The sequence below is a fragment of the Lagopus muta genome, chromosome 8 (assembly GCF_023343835.1).
Source record: "Lagopus muta isolate bLagMut1 chromosome 8, bLagMut1 primary, whole genome shotgun sequence".
NCBI classification, from domain to species: Eukaryota; Metazoa; Chordata; class Aves; order Galliformes; family Phasianidae; genus Lagopus; species Lagopus muta.
In genome coordinates, this window is record NC_064440.1 from 24,931,410 (window position 1) to 24,951,735 (window position 20,326).

Here is a 20,326-nt window from a genome sequence, read left to right on the forward strand (position 1 = left end):
TTAGAAAGCTTATGACTTTGTGAGCCCACCCTTACATTCAAGGCAGCAAACTGTTGCTCTGTATTGTTGAGCAGGATGTAAAGAGTCTGACAAGCACAGCCCACAGACACGCTAATTAAGTGAACTGATTGTGTTTATTTTGGAACCTCTGCCAACAAAGGAATGTGTCATGCTGATTAGTGAGAGAAGGGTATGTAATATATGTGTATTCAAACCCTGAGGAGCACATAACCCAGGTATTCACTCTGTTTGCTCAGGGACTGACAAAAATTACTTTTAAAGCAAATAACCTGACCAACGAGAAACTCCAGCCTTCAAGAGGGGCCCCCCCTTTTCTCTGAGATACACATATCTAAAGAAGACCCATCCTTCATAAATTCCTACTGAAGACTAAATAAATTCCTACTGAAGACTGAAACTGCGAAAAGGCTTTGGAAAGAAATGAACTCTCGAAGGTGACCTAAGACACCACAAATATGGAAAGGTAACAGTCATCTGAAAACCACCTCGGAATGGTACTAGCCTCTCTGACAGCTGCCACTCTTTTCTCCAAAGAGTAAAGAAATTAAGGGAAGTAGCCAGGAAACCAAACGTCAGCTCAACACAGACAAACACACAAACTGACCTCTCTATTCAAACGTGCAACACAGAGGTGAAGTTTAGAAAAGCTGTACCCACTTTCAAATATTTCCAAACCAAGAGCCCAGTTTGCTGGTAGAATTAGCAGAATGTTCAGAAGTGAGTGACTAAATCGTGAAAGCGTGGAAAGAGAGTCTTCAGAGCTCTGCTGCTCTTTCTTCTTTAACTCAGCAGCTACAACCAGGGTAATTCCAAGTCCAGGCAGTCCTGAGTGTAAAATGTGAGTACTATGCTGCAGACAGCAATTCCAGGAAACCGAGACCTTTTCCTATGTCTAACCAGCTTTCCCATGTTATACCTGAGCACTGACTACAAAACCTCTCTGATCTGTGTAAGATGGCTACAGATGTGAAAATTCTTTCTGGGCCTTTCCTTCAGTGCTTTGCAACGATGAAGTTGCACAGTAACATGCACAAGCTCCTTTGTCATTACGACTTGTCTCTAGCCTAAAGGCAGAAAAGAGTGAAAATATGGGATTGTCATAATCTGGTTAGCTTCACAGATGTGCATGTGCCCACATGAGTAGTAATACAATGAAAAAGCTAACAAAGGGAAACAGAAAATGCTAAGGACAAAAGGTTTAGCAATAAGGAGTACAAAAGAAGCAAGTAAAATGACCTCTGACAAAACAAGAAAGAGAAATATCAGAACCATTCATGCCGACTGTGTTTCAATTAAAATCACTAAAGAAGATGTTGTCTTTGGCATGACATCAACCACATTTGTGAAACATGAATAAATGTCCTTTCTGGTTTCTAATTCACATAAAAACAGGAGCTACAGCAGCTTCTTTTGGCTTTCACTGGACTACTGGCAAATACTATTTTGAAGGTTTTAAGGTTGTAATTGCAAAGTAAGACTTATCTCAGCTGAAGGGTATGGAAACAATATACATCCAACATTGTTTTTGTGACCAAAAATACCCAGGCAGATCACACAGATACTTCAGGTAAACTTGTCTTTTCAAATGCTCTTACATTTTCTCATCAATCTTCAATTGCCTTTTATACACTCTTAATAAGCCTCTGATGCTTTTTATATCCTAGTCTCTTTTTAACTCAGCCTATCTCACCAAGCACCCTCACACACATTCTTTACAGAAAACTGTTTATAGAGCTCAGCTGCACACCTTGTATAGTTTATGCTCCCAGCTTTGTCAATGCATTTCGAAGAATGAGAATCTGGAGAAAGAATGTGCAAACAGTCATTGAAAGTCAGGTCAGGCTGAAAACCCCCAAAAAGGAGTCCTTGGCTACTTGTAATTTAACATCTTTGTACGCACAGAGGAATCAGATTCCTAAGGAAACCCTTTTAAGAGGCTGCTCCTGATTGTTTCCAAAGGTGGCCCTTCCTTTTTTTTTCTTTTCCTCTCTTCTTTCCAGTGGAACTCTTTGGAGAACAAATTAAAATGACTATTTTTGAAACAACCAAAAAGTATTTATCTGTGGAGGAATGCGGTGCTGTCAGATACAGTCTTCTGCTGAGTTAAAAAAACGTCCCCCTTTACTTAAAATGAGATTCGTTTGAAAAAGAATAGTAATACTGCTGCACTGCTGAGTCTACACTGATATCCTGCATTTTGCTTTAAGATCTTCCATGCAACTCCTGCCCCTAATCTGGCATCCAGTACTCCATTTAAGATGAAATAAATGTTCGTGGATTTAATTTAGGGCTGGGCACATACTTACATATATTATGTAACTACCTGAGAAGAGCTGTCATTAAAGGAAGGGGAAAACCAGAATGAAAAAACAACAACAAAAAAAACTTGCATACATACAAAGAGGAGTGTGCACAGTGAAAATGAAGAATTACCCACAACATTTCACAGAGAAAACGTTCCAGATAAATGGCTACTGCTTTACAACACACAATCCCAGCACATCATGGGCCCAGTGACATCAGGTAGTGAAAAGATGCCTATGATCACACCAGAGAATCCATTTAGTGTTTTAAGACACTTTGCAAACTCAGAAATCTTCAAATAAATCACACGATGCGATTCCTCTGGGGAATCTTCCCATCTCAAGCAGCTGCTCTGAAACTTACTTTGGGAAGTAGTTCTTCCCATCTACTTCCAAGACTGTGGCCTCTCTGGGCCAGGAGCTTGTGCAGCTGCATGGGAATGTGAATTAGTCAAATCCAGACCCCAGTTATTTAAAAAAGACATCATAAGGCTGAGAATCCACAAGGATATGTTAGGTGAATCAAATGTTAATTTAATTGCAGTACCTGCTTGTAGAAATATCTTCAAAGGGGTAAAGGATTTCTCCATTGTTACAAATCTCACAGATGAATCCCTTTTGACTACAGAGACTGCAGCTATACACATGAGAGGTGGCAAACTTGATCACCTTCCCCAAGAAAGGAGCCAGCTTTCCTTCAATAACCTGAAATAAGGATGACATTGTATGAATCCATAAAAATGACCAGAACGTCCTGAAAGACTGAAAAAACATTAATACAGAAACACGGCTATGTACAGCTCGATAAAATAACAATAAAATATTTTCACAACTGTTATAGTATAGTATATTTTCATAACTGTTATAGTTCCACGAAAACACAATGCTGCAATGACAGCAGCAGCCATTGAACTGGCAATGATTCAAAGGTGAAAGAGAGGAAAAGGTACCATCTCTTTAAGTCCCTATATGGCAGTGACACACAAGACTTGCAACCATTTGAAGTGCAACAATGCATTCACATGCTGCAGCACAGAAAAATATATAGGAAAAGAACTTAAGGTTCCACATTATCATCTAACCAACAGCTATGGACACTGACTTACAAAGTATGATTTTCAATTCCTGTTAATTTTTATGCACAAAGCACAGCTTTGTCTCTGTTCCTTTACTTCCAATATACAGTCTTTTTTTTTTTTTTTTGCACATTTTTCATGCACAGAATCCTTACCTACTTTAGTAAGGTTGTATTTCCCACTGAAAGTCATTAATATACATTATTTCCCTCACTGTCAATGTGAATACGTTCTCAGATAAACTCTGGAATAGGAGGAAGTATTTTTTTTCCCCTCCAGTGTCCTGCTTTCAAAATCAAGAAGTCTCTCACTGCCAGACAACCCTGGTAGGCCATTAAAACTGATTAGCACTGCCTGTATTTGTGTGAAAAAAAACCCAAAAAACTGGCATGTAGTATAGATTAAACCACTAGCCACAACACTCATCTAAATTTGTGATTCAGTGACAATGTCTCTATAAGGGGTACTATTCAGGCAAAATACTTTCCATTCACATTGAGTCTCCAGAGACTTTAAAGAATTCTGCTGGTGTCTGAAATAATGAAGATGGAATAAGGCTCTAAGTGTATACTCTTTACTCCTGGACTTCCTGTGGTCTGAATGGCAGCCTGCCAGGTTAGTGATAGAAATGTGTCATGAGATTTGCTAGTGACCTCCTGTAAAAAAAAAAAAAGAAAAAGAATGCACTAATTGCTGTTTGAAGGTTTACACAGCGCTGTGCCCTGGAGACTAAGAGTAAGGACACTGACACTTAAATATGTGTCATATTCACTTCAGGACACTGACACTTAAATATGTGTCATATTCACTTCAGGACACTGACACTTAAATATGTGTCATATTCACTTCAGGCGCCTTTTCCTTCAGTATGTAACATACAACTTGTAAACGGGTTTAGTATAAACGATCTTGAGAAAGCAAAGGTCAAGGCAGAGAAGAACAGCAGAGGTTTCAGAAGCATTCCTCTCCTGCGTCAAGCAGCAAGGAAATAAATCTGTGCTCTGGGGCAGTATCCTGCCCACTAGCTAAGACATCAACTGTTAAGGAGTGCAAAAAAGGTGCACAGGCAGCATTGATGCTGATGGCACTGGCTGTGCGTCCTTTGCTTTCAGCTCAAGCCTGTTAACAGCAACAACAGGAAGTAACATTGTTATTGCTAGTATTGCAGATAGGACATCTGCTCATGCTAGAGGAAAAATGACGTTCCTATTGCATCCTGGCGTAGGAATATCCCCTTCAAGTAGAATATAAACAATGCTGCAAATGGAGCCATAGTTCAAGGTAGTGATATTTCTAACCTTATAACAGATGGGCAGACACTATTTTAGCTCCCTCAGGATGGGTTTTGTTTTTCATTTTGAAGAAATATTTTTTTCTGCTTGTAGCCTGCAGAGCTACAGAGGGTCAGAAAATCAAACAAGTGGGGAATAGGGGAAAGACACAAAATTGATAGCATTCAGGAAACAGGAGGAAAGAAACAGTGAAGCTACCCAGCTGGTGACACTGCTGCAATGACCCATTTAGTAGTAACAGATGAAATATGCATACAATGATAATAAGTAAACCACAATTCATATTTTCCAAAGCACTTTCACACTACAGCAATCACCTCTGACAGGCTGTAAGAGCTCAGTTAAAATGCTAGGCTGAAGACAGAGCTGCAAGTAAATTCTATAAACCTGTAATAATGTCACTGTCAGCAAGGACTTCAGTGTTAAATCTCTGGATTAAATTCACATTTTACATAATGTAATGTACAAATTAACATAATCTATTACTATCTTAAGCACCAGGGGCAAATTTAAGTCTGCACAAAGCACAAAGATTTCCTGTGCTGAAGAGCTCACATTCTAACCAAGATGGATTGATAGCCCCCAAGGAGATGGTGCTATTCATCCTTATTTATTTATTTGTATGGCCTGCCATAGCAATGTAGTGGGTTGGTTTGTTATTCTGGTCACTGCAGACACACAATGAAGATCCTGTCTTCAAAGAACTCTGCATGTCGATTTTACAATGTGAATTACAGGCAATTTTACTGTATTATAGGAGGATGACAAAATGCAACATCAAACTGATATTACCACTATATTACCACTATTTTTAGCATCTGCAAATTTCGTGTCATTTTACTTCATCAGAGACTTCAAGGCTGTGTACAGGAAACAACTTTGTCATTCATGTTTCTACCTAATAAAACCCTAATCTCTGTTTAACTCAGCAAGCAAAAGGGGATATTTCTATTTCTCATCCCCAGGAGAAGTTTCATGGTACCACTTCCACTGTTTTTATAGCTTTTGGAAAGGGAGCACTGTCAAACCTTCTCCTGTGACTAAGCATCCTCATGACAGCCAGATGCCCAGGGCTGGTCAGTTCAGACATGCCAGAACCATGATGATAGAGTACAAGGATATCCTCCAAATTGATGCTGGAACCAGGTCTTAAGTCTCAAGGAAATACAGGTGATTAAAGAATTATGTTTAAAAAAAAAAATGTAATGCACCACCTAGATATAAAGAAAATCACATGGAAAAAATCCTCAAGAGGCCATCTTGGTGGATCCAGCAACATCTGTGTCATTCTTTATTGCTACATCTGTTACTAAAGGCTTTCAAAGACAGAGACTCTACAGTTCGCTTGCAGTCTAACTCAGCACATGTCTGTTCACTCCACTTGGAGCCAGTCCTAAACTTTAACATGAACATTTCAGTTTTCAGAAGAAGCTGAAATTTTTAACCTGCTTACTCCATAAGCAGATCAGATACAAAGCACGGAGAAAACCCTAACTTCAAGACAGTAGGCAATGCTTTAAATGCCGAGCATCCAACAAATTTCAAATCAGGCCTGTGGCCCTGAAGGAAGAGGGTGACATGCAGCTGTTCAGCTCTCATGCATATCCAAAATAACTTAAGTCACTGTAGTAAAAATGCAAGTAGTCCTTGCAATTCAGCTGTGAGGTGGAGGCTGAGACCTAATGACTCTATTACAAGTCACTGGCAGGCCCATTTGGCAAGCTCAACAGCGGGAAAGTCTCTTCCGCAGTATGCAGTAGGTCTGGAAAACTCATCCATTAGCCTAACTGCAACGGTTGTTATTGCAAACCATGAGAAAATTATATGTTTTGGTTATGAAAGGGTGTAGGGCAAGAGAAAGTCTTTCAATTTGGTCTCTAAAAACTGCAGCTATTATTCATACATGGAGCACTGACATTGCAGTGTCATGTTCACAGCCTGCAGCTAGTAGGTCTATTGGAACTAGAAAGTAGTGTATATGATCCATCCTTTCAGCTCTCTGGTAACATTTGCACCCCATTCCATGAACAGAAAAGTACATCAAAAGAAATGGTATAGGAGGATGTTTACTCCACAAGACCATACTTAACCCAACTAAATAATCAAAATTTCACATCACTAGGAAGTGCCTGTGCACCTGGAAGACAGCTGTATTGGATCTGACCAAAGCAGAGCAGCAAAAATGAGCTAGTACTTGTGTTCCACATCCTACTTATCCATACCACAACATGTTGCCATTCACACAATCCCACCACAATACTCCCACCTCTTTACCATATCTCATGTTTATCAGATACACTCAGAAAGAATTTAGGTCTCCAAAATTACCTAACTTCATTTAATCTAATGAGAATTATGAGTCCAAATCCTTTCAATATCTGAGCTAGAAGGAAATGGCTGGCCCCACAAATGACATTCCCCAAAACTGCACTCAATCCTGTGAAGTTCCTAGGATTTTCAAAACCTAGAGAACATTAAGAGTAACTGTAAAACCATACATACTATGCACTGTAGAACAGTCTGTTATATCTCAAAAGCAGTACAGAAATTTAGTGCAAAACTTAGTAAGTTAATAGTGGGCTATAGGAACAGAAACTAAAAATTTCACTGACATAACCCTCTATCTTAATGCAGTCCCAAAATGTGCTTGCAAAGGCTTAAAAATACTTTCTGTCTCTAGCATCATGCTTAAACCAAACTGAAATGCTGCTGAGTTCAGATTTTCTTCTGTATAGAGATGCTGCAGCACACACGAAGAGTAAGCTCTGTTTTCTAATCCAAATTATTTCTAGCACAGGCAGTAATATAATTATCCTAAATTGAGCATGAAAGATGATCAATCAACGAAGGGTGCAACATAGCTTCTTCTCCCTAAACTGGTCAAGGAACCCATCCCAAAAGGATTCTGAACATAGAGCCATGCTTCTACAGTTAACTTACCACTGCTGTAACATACTTTGGCACAGGCTCAAAGTTTTCTCTCTGAAAAGCCCTCATATTCAAATTAGAACTGCTATCTACCTCGGAGGATCTGGAAAACATTTTTCTGAGCTATTGCTGTAGCTTTGCACGTTACAGATACAGACTCATGTCTCACATGTTAGGAATTGTATGAAAATACACACCCACACATACATACATAAAAGATGGGCCCTGCCCTCAAAGCACTTACAATTTGACACAGCAAATGGGCACTGCTTTTTTACACCAGCTAACCACATATTTCATCTCCAATCCTAAACAGGACAAACTCCATGTTTTGAAGGAGGCATCCCACCAGCGAGAGCATATCTGCAGGTGATAGGACTGCTACAGATGGGAGAGGAAAAGCCAGGAGAGCCCACAGAAGCAGCAACCTGCTCTGCTGCCCAGCCTCTGGCACGCAGGTCAGGAAAGCTGAGGTCCTGGAGAAGGTTGGGTGGTACTGGAAAGCAAGAGGTAAGGCAGGGACACATCTGCAGCAGAGTGAGAAATCAAAGTGGGATTCACAGTATCTGAAAACATGCCAAAAGGGTGCTGGGACAATTATTTTAGATGAATTCTGAACAGCAGGTTTCCATACAAGGCAAACTTACAAATAAAAATAATTTGATATAATTTGAATAATTTGTGTATATCTTTGTGGCACTGGTTGGTAGGGTAGCAGTGTAAACCACAATTAAGCTCTATATAAATGAGGTAGGAGGGAAAACAAAGGGTCTGCTTAATGCTTGCAGGCCAGACAGTATTGGCAGTGGCTACGAGCCTTGACCACGATGCACAGGCATGTTTTTCCTGATTCAGCATGAAGACAGAAGATGAAAGACAGTAGGGGCTACTGTTTAAATTGAAATCCCTTTGGACACATCACATTAGCATGATCATGAGGGCAATGTGTGATCAAAGTTTCACTACCAGGAGAGCTGCTAGCCCCTAGAGGTTCCCTCATTCTCCCCTATGAAAAGACTAAATGTACCTTGCTCCATCAAGATGATGTTTTCAGAAACAATAGGCAGTCATTGTTTTTAGAGAATAAGAATGGGGTAGGTCACAACATCCTCCTCAGGGAGAGAAACTGTCCTCAGTACCTACCGTGCATACAACAGGGTTGTTGCCAAGAGACAACTTTTCACAGGTATTCCTGTCCCCTTCTTTCCCAACATTTTTCTGAGCCCTAAGCCTGACCTGCACCAGAGCAGAGGCAGTTCCCTTTTCCCCAGCAGATGCCAAGCTCTGTCCTGACTCCCTCTCTTATCCCAGCTTTCCAGGCTGAGCATAACGCCAATAGAAGTCCATGTCTGGAGCCCCTACCCCTGAAACCCTAATCTCAACCTTAACTTTCCTACCCTGCAATACACTACAGGGGAGCAAAAAAACCAGCCCATTACAGCAGAGTGGAATCAAGTCACTTCCCTTTTTGGTCAACAAAGATTGCTTGTATGAGAACATACTTACCTGCGTGAAGGAGGGTTGCACAAACTAATCCCACAGAAGAGCAATGTTCTGAGCACAATGTTGCAATATATGAACATTTTCATAGTAAAAAAAAACTAAACAAACCAAGAAAGTGAATGGTCAAGGTACAGAGGCAGAATTAATCTCTAAATTCCTTCTAATTCAGAGATGGTGACCTAAACTTAGAGCTTTCTGAACTCTCTTTGCAAAAACAGAAAAAGACAAAAAAAAAAAAAAAAAAAGCATTCAAAAAAGCCCTAATGCAAAATAATTTGCTAAGAGTTTGCTCCAGATCCTGAGTGACAGTTATTTAAATTAGAAAAGACGTAATAGCAGTTTCTGCCTGGGTGTCACAGGAAAGCAATCAATGCTGATTAGATAAGGATGGAAGTCCCCTCTAAACTCAGCCTGTTTTATTCCCAAAGACATAATATTGCAAGGGCTGTAAGTTCAATTAGAGGTAGGGGGGGAAAAAAAAGAAAAACTGAGTCAACTATAAGGCACTATCACTTTAAGTACCGCCTCTGTAACCTCTTGCCCACCTATTAGCCCAGGACCACAGAAATAAACAGCCCTTGCATCATGGCCACATAAATCAATTCTCCCATCTATCAGACGTGATGAACTTTCTGGAGAAGAGGAAAAAAAAGCAGTACAGTTTTCAGACATTCCTCAAGGGAGTGTGTGTTTGCTTTGAGGGCAGGGCACCTTTCAGCAATGCACGCTAAGTAGTAACAGGTAAAGAGGAAGACCTCCATCCCTGCAGGAGTCCATATGATGTGCACTTCTGTGAGAGTCATCAAACTTCCAATCCCGTCCGTGCATTTCTACCAACTTTTCAAAAAGAAAAAAGTGTAGTAAATGCTTACATAGCATGGAGATCGTAAGTATCTTCAATCACCTACATAAAGACTGTGTCAAGACAGGTGGCAGAGGGGATGCAGCTTGCTGATCTTTCAGATATAATATTCTGCTCAGTATGTAACACTGCCAAGGCCAAGAAGTCTGAATTCTAAAAAGCGCCACGATGAAAGTGTCACATCAAAGGTTTCTGGATTAATGTAACTGTTTATATTTTTTTGCCTAAGTAATTTCCAACATACAATAATAAAAGCAAAATCAGAAGTTGTTTAAAAAAGTAATTCTTATGTTAAGACGCAAGTTAATGGAGATCATCAGCTGAAGGATATTTTACACAGACTTTCTACAGTCTGAGAGCAAGGAGGAAAACTACAAACCCCTGTAACATTCCGTGAGCTTAGACAGAAGGGACAACCAACAACCACAGACACCAGGAACACCGTCACTACACTGTGGATGTATGAATAAACCATGAAGAGAGACAGAACTCTCTGAACTGGACCTATATTTTCCTCATGTATCAGAAATGCAGGACGAAAACCTTTGTTACAGAGCAGTATCTGTTGCTACTCCTCTGTCTAAAAGCCCTACCATTGGGGTTAAGTATTCCAGTTAAAGTGATGAAAACATTGTAAAACTCAGATCTCACTGCCACTGTGAGACAAGCTAAATTCACCAAATGGCTTTGTGACCCCACCCTCGTAAATCAGCTTGTTAATCATTATCGTCATAGAGGCGATAAAGCTGTTTTATAAGCCAACACCAAAGCAGTAACATTAACTACTTATGTAGAAGCTGATGTATTTCTCTGCAGATAACGTTTATTGGAAGGCCCTCTCTTTAAAGATACAGGTTTGCCTCATAACCCTACTCTGGAGCACCAGCAATTTGTTCCATTTATTCCTCCAGTCCGATTTACATGTCAGACATAAGTGTTGCCTGGAGGGGATGGGTTAAGTGATATGAAATTGCTAGAGCACCTTGAACTATAGGTTCAAATCTCAACTGGATTGTCCTGGCCTCTCTTCCTGACAGAATAAAATTTATGATTATTTCTCAAGGCCAGACGCACACTTGCCTCTATCTGAAACACAGAGACAATTTGCCAAGAGGCACTTATGCAACACAAAGAGACATGAAAAGGCCAAGAGGCACAGAGAAAACAGAAGGGGTGGTAGACATGAAGTTCATTCACTCTCTCCAATTGCGTATGCGGAAGGGACACAGAGTCCTTTAATTACTGGGGTAAGTGCCACAAGAATGCCTGGAAGACAGAAGTTATTGGAAGGAGTAGTCAACAAACAGTGCACAGCTTTCCACCATCTTCCACAGTCAAGATTTCTTCATGTTCCTGGTTGTTTCCTTTTTATCCCTTCACAGACGGCTAGTTTTTAATGCAGCATTTGCTAACAAGCTCAAGGTAAGCTTCAGCCTTGCCTTGAGTATCACAGAGAACATACTTCCTGCACTGAATGAAAAAATAAAAAACTTCAGAACAGAATGGCTTAGATTCATCACCGTGTTCACCCCTCTCCAAATTCCATCGATGGGAGCTTTGTGGAGGAGGACTAAATACCCAGTAATCACCAGCACCTCCAGAGCACATGAGAAATATGCTTTTGAAGGAACTATCAATGACTGAAGAAAATAGGGCTGGATATGTAAACCTCCAGTTTACTCTTCCTGCTACAGCCCATCCAACTGACAGACTTGCTTAAAAACTTCTCACCACAGGGATTCCACAATTCTCAACACTCAAAACATCCAGAAAGCTTTTCCTACTACCCATCTCAGGTCTCTTTTTTGCTGTGGTGAACTGCCTTCGTTTCAGGCTCTATTTCCAATTCTTATACCGTGCAATTCAGAAAGCATTTTCTGATGAATTCACTTCTCTCTTATGAATGATCTTTGTTGCATGCCTGGAAGAAGAGTAACTTGAGTGCTGGAAGGCTACAGTGCTTGCCTTCCCCCTCAGCTAACTGTAGAACAAGTATTTTACATACTTATTAAGTGCGGAGATTGGCCATTATAATGCCAAGGGTAAAATGGAGTCTCTACTCTCTAACAGCTTTCAGCAGAGTCAGTACTTCTGCCATTGACAGAATGAAAACATTGAGTTGGAGACAAGAATGCTAGAATATGCTTAGCTAAGGATAAACAAAAGCTGCAAAGCAGAGAAAGGGAAAACACATTCCCTGGCTGGGAAATTACTGACCATTTCCACATAGGGAACAGACAATGCTCCTGGACTGTTAATTTCCTTGAGGATTTTTTCCCTTCCGTTCACCATATTCTTAACTCTGAATTCTTGTTATGATTTCAGTGCACAATTAATCTTTAGTTTAGAGGAAAGGGAAATGAAAGGAGGAAGGATGATCATGAGGTAAAACCCCCAGGGAGGCAGATATCAGATCTCAGCTCTGCCCCATCTTTGTGTAATATACAGGTCTGATCAGGTTTCCTTGCTCCACTTTGACTTCCAGTCATCTCTTTCAGATTGCCTGCCTTGTTTATTTAAATTGCAAGTGACTTAAGGGAAGAATGATTTCTTAATATTTGCGTGCATGCACACTAGAATCTATGTGTTGCTGTAAAACAAATAAAACCAGAACAAAACAGTAACCTCAGGAGAGCACAGCTCCAGCTTGGGATCTGCCTGGTTAGAACTGAACATAAAATGGGCAGCCAACTGGATGGGGAGGGGAAATGCCATGTTTTGGTTGCATACAGACCCAGTTTGACTTGATCTAGGCTAACTGAAAACACATCTTTGGTTACTACAGCCATGCTACAGGCCACAATACCAGCTCCCAGTAGTAAGGGTGACACCACTCTGGTGTCACCCTTCCTTTCCTTTTCACTTTACACAGTCTTTGCAGATGCCTGGCTGTCCCAAGCGCCTGTTCAGCCAGTAGCATGGGTGAAAGCAGGATGGACGGGAGCAAGTGAGGCCAAGGTCTCTGTTGACCAGCTGCTGACACCAGTGCAAAGTGCTGACTCTGACACACACGCCACTATTTTGCCAGTGCTGGCCTTGACACAAAGAAAGACACGTAGGACAGCCATACATTATGCTGTGCTAACTTGTTGCTCACACAGGTCAGAAAGCATCCCAAAAGGAAACCTGGCGATGAACACCACAAAGGAAAACAAAACAAAATCCAAACAAATCAAATTGAAGCAGAAATGAGAATGTGAATAAACAGAAAGCACTGACTAGCTTTGACTTCCTTGCAGTCCGCAGGCAGTGACAGCAGAAATCTGCTGTTAGCAGTTTTTCCAAGCAGGACTGCTTGACATGTTGTACTTTTACTTGGCATTAAAATTATATTCCACCAGTTAGCCACTACAATTCTTAGAGACAGGGAAGAGCAGGAAGAACAAAAACAAGTTCAAGAGCAAATGTTAACCTGATAAGCACATTTAGAGAAAAGGCACAAGCAAAGACAGTCTTACTTGGGTTGAGAGAGTGGAACAAACTTGGGTATACACAAGGTTTGTCCATCAGTCCAAAGGAATTTATAGCAGGAAGTAGAGACAGGGTTCCTCCAAACCCTCCTCTACTCCTCAAAGAAAGGAAGAAAATTCTGAATTTCTGCAGGTCTCTCAATTCAAGTTGGCAAGTGAGAAAGATGGAATTATCTCAGTATAAACAACATGCCTGGAAATTGGCAGTGCCAGCTCCCCAGCCAGCCCTGCAAAGAGACGTTCTGCTTTTGCACTCAAAGCACTTCAGTCCTCTTCCCTTTCTCTTTCCCACAAGGTTTCCAGGCACCTACATGTCAATTTTGTCACACCCTAAGTTCTCCTAATCTTGTCGCAAGGATGAATTATAGGTTGTTTTAAGAAACAGGTATTCAAGCAAAGGTTAAAGGCTGTTTTAATCAAACAAGCTTGAAAGAGTACCAGGAATTTGGCTGGTAGAGAACAGAAAGCAGCTTAAAAAAACATACGTGACTGTATACTCACGCAAGCAAATATGCATTCAGGCAGAGGTATATGTATTCCTTTCTTTTTTTTTTTTCTTTTTTTTAAATAAGACTCATCAGGCATGCGTGCTGAGACATTAATCTACGTTCCTACTGAGTAAGACATCATTTCATGAATGACATCACAAAGCCAGAAACTTTTCTGCTTTGCATTGGACTGGATCAGTGCCATTTTAGAGAGGAATCTTCTCATGATTTCAGAACAAGAAATCAAAATCCTTACAAAATTGTTAGAACTACCTGAAAAAACTCAGCTAGTACAAATTATATTCAGACTTTTTAAACCCCTTTTTCATCCAAGTAGGTAACTCTGAGATAGCATTTTCTTTCTCTGAGAAATTATTTCTAGGGATGTTACTTCTTGGAATATGCCCAGCTGCCTCTCTGAACAGATATTTTATGAGAAGTACAGCAATGAGGTTAGACTGATCTACAATACTGGGGCCTTTCATTCCCCACAGTAAGGAGGAAAACTAAACAAAAATTAAAAAAAAAAACAGTCTGTATCAACAAGTACTGGAAAAGAGGCAGTGTATATTATTATTTCCTCTTCTAGGAGCTTAAAATAATTAAAAGAACTCTGGATATCTCAGAGGCTCTTGCAATCCACTGGTACCACTGCAGAGCTGTTTTAAACAGTTCCACACTAGAAAGCTACACATAATACAAGTGGCACAAATGTCATATTCATGTGGAAAGCATCACATGTATTTAATAAAGCTTGCTGAAAATTCTGCTCTCAAGCAGCTGCAAACCTATATCTCATATGAAAAATATCTATTAGCAAACTTGCTATATGCCCACGCTTCCCCTCCAAGTCTTTAACACACCTAATTAAACTCGGATGAACTCATCCCTCTGGTTGCCACCTGCCCAAACACTGCCCCATAAGCCTGGCCGGCTCTGCCACGCTCTCCACCTGACCACGGGCCATTCTCAATGACAACTGCTTTCCCCAAAAGTACTGTGGTAAAAAGGAAATGCCAGTAAAACCCTTGCCATTACCACTAATTGTAAGCCAAGCTGTCAGCAGCTTGTGGAATTACATACACACCTGGACTATCAGCTAAACTGAAACGTTTCCTGTTCTGCTGAAAGGTGACTCAGTGCTAGCAAACTCCAAGGAGTGACAGAAATGAGTGATAAAGAAGCCACAGGAAAAGCATACAAACTGTATAACTGCTATTTTGCTAGCAGGCATTTTAATAGCTATGGAAATACACACTGTGTCATTTTTGCCACTCTAGGATTATTTTCATATTCTTCTGCTAATGAAATTATGACAATCATAAAGGCACAGGTCTAAAAATAAGGGCATAAACGTAGCCATTAACATTATGCTGTTACAGTCCAAGATGCAAGAGTTTACATAGCTCAAGTACAAAACCATCTAGGTGACTCACAATTTTTATGTAAATAAACTGCTCAATACGCTTGCTGTGACACCAGCAAATGACTCTAAGATGTAAATCTGAGCTGAACAGTGATTCCCAGTTCTCTTCAATTGCAGTAGAGGGAAGCAGGCTGTTTCCATCCTAAGATACACTTAAAATAGGCCAGATAGACTACCCTTCCAAAACTGTTTTCCCTCCCTTTATTTATATCCTGTCCAGGATGATTATTTTAAACATCTATATAGGAAAGTGAGACCCACCTTACCTTAATCCAACTACAAATGTCCTGTCTCAGAGAAAGCTGACAGCACAGAGACCTTATCACCTATGCCTCAGAATGAACTAGACAAATGCACAGATGAATTCAGCAATGCATATGTTTCTCACTTCACCACACAAACTTCTCTCTCTTGTCTCCTGCCCACCAAATATTTAAGTGCAGGAGCTGTACCAGACACATCAATTAAAACCCACCACTGCTTTAAGCCAGCTCTACTCTCAGCAATGTCTCTAAGCCCGTGTTCAGATGAGTACTGCAAAACACATCACAGGACATGCATCCATTCCACATACTGCATCAAACATTTTGTTCAGGAGGTTGGAGACATAAAGCTAACATTTTCACTACCATGCTGGATAGTGAACTACGGAAGTTATGACAGAGAGGTGCCTTGCATTTTGCTGCCCTTGCTGAGCTCACTGAACTCCCACAGAAAACTGTGAAAGCCAAATTTTCAGCCATCTCAGCAGGATTGCATAGCCAAGTCTGACAAAACCTTAATTCCCCTTCTCATTTGCCACCTCCTGCCCCTCAAGCAAAGTGAGGGCTTGTCTAAACTTAGAAGGATCTGCTGGTACAGCTACATGGGTAAGTCTTTTTGGTAAATACATGTTTAAGCTGATACATCTTATATTGATTCACTGAATGAAACAAATGATGCCAGCAAGACACTTTCTCATATAGGTAACTGAGTTTGCACTAGTACTTTGTAAATACAGCTATATCCATTAAGTGTGTGTGTTTGTTTTTGCCATGCACCTATTCCAGGAACAATTCTAACCAACCCCAAAGTATTTTGCCCAAAACCCAGTTTTGCCAATCAGTGCAGCCACATGCATGCTACTGGCTTTCACTAGCACAGGCCTGTTAGGTACCACTTCCTATCACTTCCCTGGAAGAAACTGCTGTGTTATCAAAACTTTGTAGCACAGACCTGGTTCATTACAATCTATCAAGCAGTTTTTTTTCCAAAATGCTACAAAAAGCATCACCAACTTCCTCCATCTCAGTCTAGGAAAACAGAAAGCACACAGATTTCCCACCCGTAAAGGATGTATGAAATAAGTACAGGACAGGTTAAAAGCTTGAAAAAGTACACCAGTCCTAACCACTTCTTGGTTCTTCTAAGACTTTCTAATCCTTTTCTAACAATATGCTAAACTCAAATTAGGTGCAATGTAAGCTTCACTTAAGTGATTGAAATTATTGAACAGAAACATTAAGATTTTTATATTGGAAATGCTTCTGTAGACCAATTTTTCACTTTGTTCAAAGCCCTATCAGATGCTGTAATCTCTACTAGTATGTCAAAGAAAGATGAAATCACTGGTATGTCTTTCCTATTGACAGACATCTCCCTAATCCCCTCAACAAGTAAAGTGTCTATTCTGAAACCTTATAATCTTTTTACCTTAAGTAGTGCAACAGTGGACATTCTCATTATGGATACTTAATCCTCTCAAAGATTATGAACTTCTGGCCTTGGTAATATTACTGTGGCAAAAAGTTCCTCATTCTCATTGTGTATGCTGCAAAGAAGCATTTCCATTAAAGATTTTTACACCCATCTCATATTCACTGCACAACCTGTGCTGCATTACAATGCAACTACTGTCCACTCTTCCTCCCCCTAGTTCTTCACAATATCTGTGCGTTCATCCAAAGCAAGACAGTCAGGAAAGTTGATGTGAATTAAATTGATACTTCAATTAAATGCTAATGGATTAATTAATCCATGATATAAAAATGGATAAATCATTACTACACTAAGTCCTTTTATGGATAAAAAAAAATTCAGAATGAAAATGACTTTAATATCATTTAGATCAATTCACTTCAAAATGAAAACTGCTGATATTTTGACTAAATATATTTACAGTGGTTCAATACAGTTCAATTCAACTCATCATTTTAAATTCCCATGCTCTGTAACTTCAAATATATTTTCCTAATTATTTTTGTGTAAATGTATCTTTATCTTTTCAAATCTCAGATCTCACTCAACATTGCCATCCCTGACATCCAGTCATATTTATTGTTACAGTGACCCTTATTTTACCATACCTTTTCATGGTAGTTTAACTGGGATGAAATCATTTCCACAAAGAAAAGATTTTCTAGTGTGAAGAAGAATGTGGCATTAAACACTGTAAACATGCACATTTTACTATTTAACATGAAGAACAGGCATGACATATTAGTTGTTCTGTGTGGATTAAGCACCTGAACTTCAAGCTCGTCACAATTAGCACTTCAAATCTTCTACTTGTAAAGCTCCACTAATCTGGAATCCAGTTTAAATAGCAATAATTAGTTTTCCTAAGAAATGCAATATTCTTGCCTGAGTCAGTTCCTGTATAATTCAGTGTTTAGCAGTGTAAAATCTGTCAGCGTCACCAAAAATAGTTCCAACCCACAGAAAATGAACAGATACTTTTGAATTCCAATTTGCACGCATCGCCTTCACACGTCCAGAAACCCAGTGGACATTAGCAACAGCAGCAGAGAATAAGTTCCCAACATCCAGTAGGTTTGCGATGGACTATACTGCACATAAGCAAGAAGAATTGTTTTTCTTAGTCTATTATCGTCTGCTAAAGACAGTAATTTGAAGAAGAGTGAAGTCTTGTTTCCTATCAACTGGAGGTTATCTTCTTTAAAGTATTAGTTGATTGGAATAGCTCTGAAATAAACTGGCTAACAGGGAAGCAGTGATGTTTTAGCAGCAGGCTAAGCAGTGACACAGAACAAATGATTCTTTGGAGAGGTAATCATAGGGAGGGCTGTAAAGAAAAATAAAAGTGTACCAATGGGATAGAATAGGAAAGCTGTCACACTCAGTTTCTGCTCATTAAATCTGTATGCATCTACTTAGTTATCTCAGCTGCTAATGCCTAAAATGACAACAAGAACAAGAAGAAGCTAAGAATAAATTCCCCATGAGAGTGTCCATGGATGGACTTGCTATAAGCTTTGCTGTAGTCACTAGGATGCTGGTTTGCAATGCAACATTGCTGGGGTGCATGTGTGTTTTTCTCTATTTTAAATAAACACACATACACAAATAAAGAATATCACCTACTGCCTCTGGTAGGGTCCTACTCACACCTGCCATTACAAAAAGTACCTCCTCACTTGAGAGTCAGGCAAGTTTCCAAAACTGATGACATCTTGTCTATTTTTTTTCTCCCTCAGTTTTGAATCTCAGTTAAGGTCTTCCCTAGTAGAGCCCTGGACAACCGGATCCAAATTACAACCATTCTCACCAGTAGGTACTTTGCCACACCCATAACATCTAGGCATGGAGATTTAAATTGTTTCCTTTTAAAGTAACACAGTATGATGCTTGATCATCTGACACCTCCAACTTTTTTTTAGTACCTGAGAACAGATCCTTAGCCCATTTCTAAAATACAGCTGCTTGGTTGAAAATGACTGCTTGTTTTCCAGGATCTGTAAAGAGAATCTGGCTAGGAAACAAATAAGAATTGAGCTGTGACTAACCAAGGTAAAGGTTGCTTATATCTGCAGATTACCCCTCTCTGCTTTTCTAATTCACTCACCATGCTTTATCTTTCCATTAATCTTTAATAAAACTTTTAGTTAATTCTCCAAACACACACAATATACATGACAGCAGGACACAGTGTAAAAGCAGCTCGTGGATATGAAGAAATAGGCAGTAGAGGAATCAAAAGGAGAGAAAACTTTTAGGATTAAAAAACACCCCAACTCAACTGCAGCTGAATGGAAAATGATGAGCCATATGGAGAAAGCAGCAGGAAGGGCCAAAGTGGGGGACACAGCAGGGTCTTGTATTTCTCTCACCAGGGCCTTCCAACCTCTTTCCAAGTTGGTTACATTTTGACAAAAACAGATAATGGGAATTCAAACCTGTAGATGCTGAAATGTGAAAAACCCTTTCTAGGCTGACATCAAGGATATGGCTAGATTAAAAGGTAAATCCAATTTAACCAACCCCAGTAGAAATGGTAATCAAATTATACTGCCTCTAAACATGATAAATCTGGGGCTTGGGCCCTCAGGGGAAGAGAAGGCGTTTTGCAAACACAAATAAACACAAAGAAACATACTAAAGGGAACTGCTAAATCAATGAATGAATCGAGACTTCTACCCTCCATCCCTCCCACAGGGTGCTCGATAAGCTGCTGATTGCTTCTAAAACATCTACTACCAGTGTTGGAAACTGATTAAGCAGCTTACAAAGCGCTGGGGGCTAATAGACAGGCCCACCAGGGAGACTGCAGCTCTGGAGTTAAGTAGCTTGCTATTTCATGCCTTGATTATTAGAGATGATAGCAGAACATGCTGAAAGGATGTAGAAATTTGCTTTGGATGACTAGCCTTTTTATTTTATATATGGAATCATTTCAATTCCACGACTTCACCAGCCAACAAAAAACCTGCAGAATCTGTGGCTCTGTAGTTTCCAGCTCTGAGGGCAATTTGAACTACATCAATTTAAGAAATCAACCAAACACCTCAAACTGACTATACTGCCTGTTACCCTGAAGAAATGGTAAGATTGGACAAGTGAATTATCAGTGGAAGAAGCTTAAAATAACATGTTTTACATGTCACTGATAACAGCATAGAAGCAGATGGTGCCTTGGTCAGCTAGCAAATCTTACCTCATTGCTTCCTTCACTGTGTA

General features: G+C 39.9%; 1 protein-coding gene across 1 annotated transcript in view; it reads right to left on the reverse strand.

Annotated features, from left to right (window-relative positions):
- Positions 1-20,326, reverse strand: part of PLEKHM3 (pleckstrin homology domain containing M3) — a 78,158-nt gene that overhangs the window by 17,088 nt on the left and 40,744 nt on the right. The window contains exon 6 of the mRNA XM_048953179.1: positions 2,872-3,029. Within this exon, the coding sequence (XP_048809136.1) occupies positions 2,872-3,029 (158 nt within the window). The remainder of the gene's footprint in view (positions 1-2,871; positions 3,030-20,326) is intronic.